At 45.2% G+C, this 1,780-nt stretch overlaps 1 protein-coding gene across 1 annotated transcript in view; it reads right to left on the minus strand.

The window, feature by feature from the left end:
- The window catches only part of CSUI_002600 (uncharacterized protein), a 5,290-nt gene that overhangs the window by 1,656 nt on the left and 1,854 nt on the right, over positions 1-1,780 (minus strand). The window contains exon 3 of the mRNA XM_068062800.1: positions 1-1,780. This exon is cut by the window's left edge and continues 1,656 nt beyond it; it is cut by the window's right edge and continues 272 nt beyond it. Within this exon, the coding sequence (XP_067925226.1) occupies positions 1,693-1,780 (88 nt within the window). The 3' untranslated portion in view covers positions 1-1,692.

A 1,780-nucleotide genomic window follows, 5' to 3' on the forward strand; every position in this document is an offset into this window, starting at 1 on the left:
CTCAACATATCTCTGTTCCTTCTGATAATGTTCTTCCATTCTTTCTTTATTGTACGAGAACTGCCGACGGTCCTCGCTCTCTCCTCCCCTCTTTTCACCCCGTCGCTGTGGGTGCAAAGAAAGAGATAGAATAGAACTCAACGAACTCATTCCCATGCATGTATAGAAATAGACATCCCAGAGTTCATCTGAATACATATATATATATATATTGACATGAATGTATAGGTAAACGTATAGAAATGGAGATGTAAAATTCATGGGAGATGTGAGATAGATGTATATACATGAATGTCTTCATATATTCTACAAGAAGGGGGAGATACAAGGAACTGTGGGTGATACCATCCACCCGAAGCAGCTCATTCCCCCCCCTCCCCCTTCAACATCCAACTTGGTCGAAGTCTATAGCCTTCATTATTCCTCACCAACAAGAGAAAGAGAAGAGATTTCCACAATCCCGTAGAAACGACTCTTCTTTCCTTTCTCTTTTCTCCTCCTTAAGGCTCTCTTACTCTCTCTATCGCTCTCAAATCACGACAAGACTCGACAAGGGTGAAGTTTCTTGAGCCCTAGATCTTTACGTAGGACTCCTCTCGAACGGGGAAGATTCACTACGTCGTCACCATCACAAGCATGGACTATTACATAGATCATTGCCTGTCTTCGCAGCCTTCTTCGCCCTCACACGCATGCAAACATATATACATCCATAAGAGGAAAACTCAGGCCTCCTTCCCTACATCTTAGATGAAGGATCGAGTCCACCCGCCTAGCTCTGTATTTGTACATGTACAAAGACGTAACTAGACAGTTAGAAGTTATACAGATAGACAGGAAGATAGATACCTACACACATATAGAGACATAGTTGTATCGATACGCGTCTGCATATACAGGTCGATCTCAGGAGATCACATGCGGAGCATGCCAAGCGCACTGCAAGTCGAGTGTCCCTCAAAGGCAAAGAGGCCCAAGGGAGGGGGGCGGAGGAGCAAGGGCGGAGGTCGGAATTAGAAACAACAGACCGGGCAGTAGACCGGGGGTGAAGATGAGGTTTCAGGGAGAAAAAGAAAGATGTACATGTGAGAATCGACCTCTTTTCTCCCAGCTATTCCTCATGTAACTCTACATCTCTACAATACAGGCATGATTGATAAATCTATTACGATGGCTCCTTCTAACACTACACTGAGACTGTTCACAGATACACTGTGTTGTTCTTCACTCTTTATTAGCTGCCTCATTATCTTAGCTAGCTATTCTCTCTCTCTCTCCACAACATCCCGGGAGAGGTGGTGGTGCGTTGAGTCTTCAGCGATGACGTGTGTGTCTGTAGCTACTTCACGAAACCGTCCTTCCGTGTCTTCCTGTCTTTCTTCTTCACCCCACCTCTCGACTTCTCCCCTGTCCTCCCCCCGCCCCGAAAGTCATCACCCCCGAAGAAGAGTCAACGAATGAAGAAAAAGAAACACAGGCAAGAAAAACCTGACAGCGAGACAGCCAGCTATTTCACTTTACACAAGAAGACCACGAAAGAGAGGACGGACGCAACGGATTACTATACATTTCCGCATCTGGCGAAAATCCTCCTCTTTCTCGTCTTCTCTCTTCCTCCTCTCCTCTCACTTCAAATGACAAGAAAAAATGAAAAGACTCCTTAGTACTCTTGACTCGATCGTCTTCTCGCTTTCAACGAGCAGTCAAACTCTTCTTGCGTTGCCGGTGAGAAATGAATAGAATGGCGGTAACCAAAAAGAAGAAAAGAAGAACAACAAAG

Source organism: Cystoisospora suis, assembly GCF_002600585.1.
Source record: "Cystoisospora suis strain Wien I chromosome Unknown contig_1081, whole genome shotgun sequence".
Lineage (NCBI taxonomy): Eukaryota > Apicomplexa > Conoidasida > Eucoccidiorida > Sarcocystidae > Cystoisospora > Cystoisospora suis.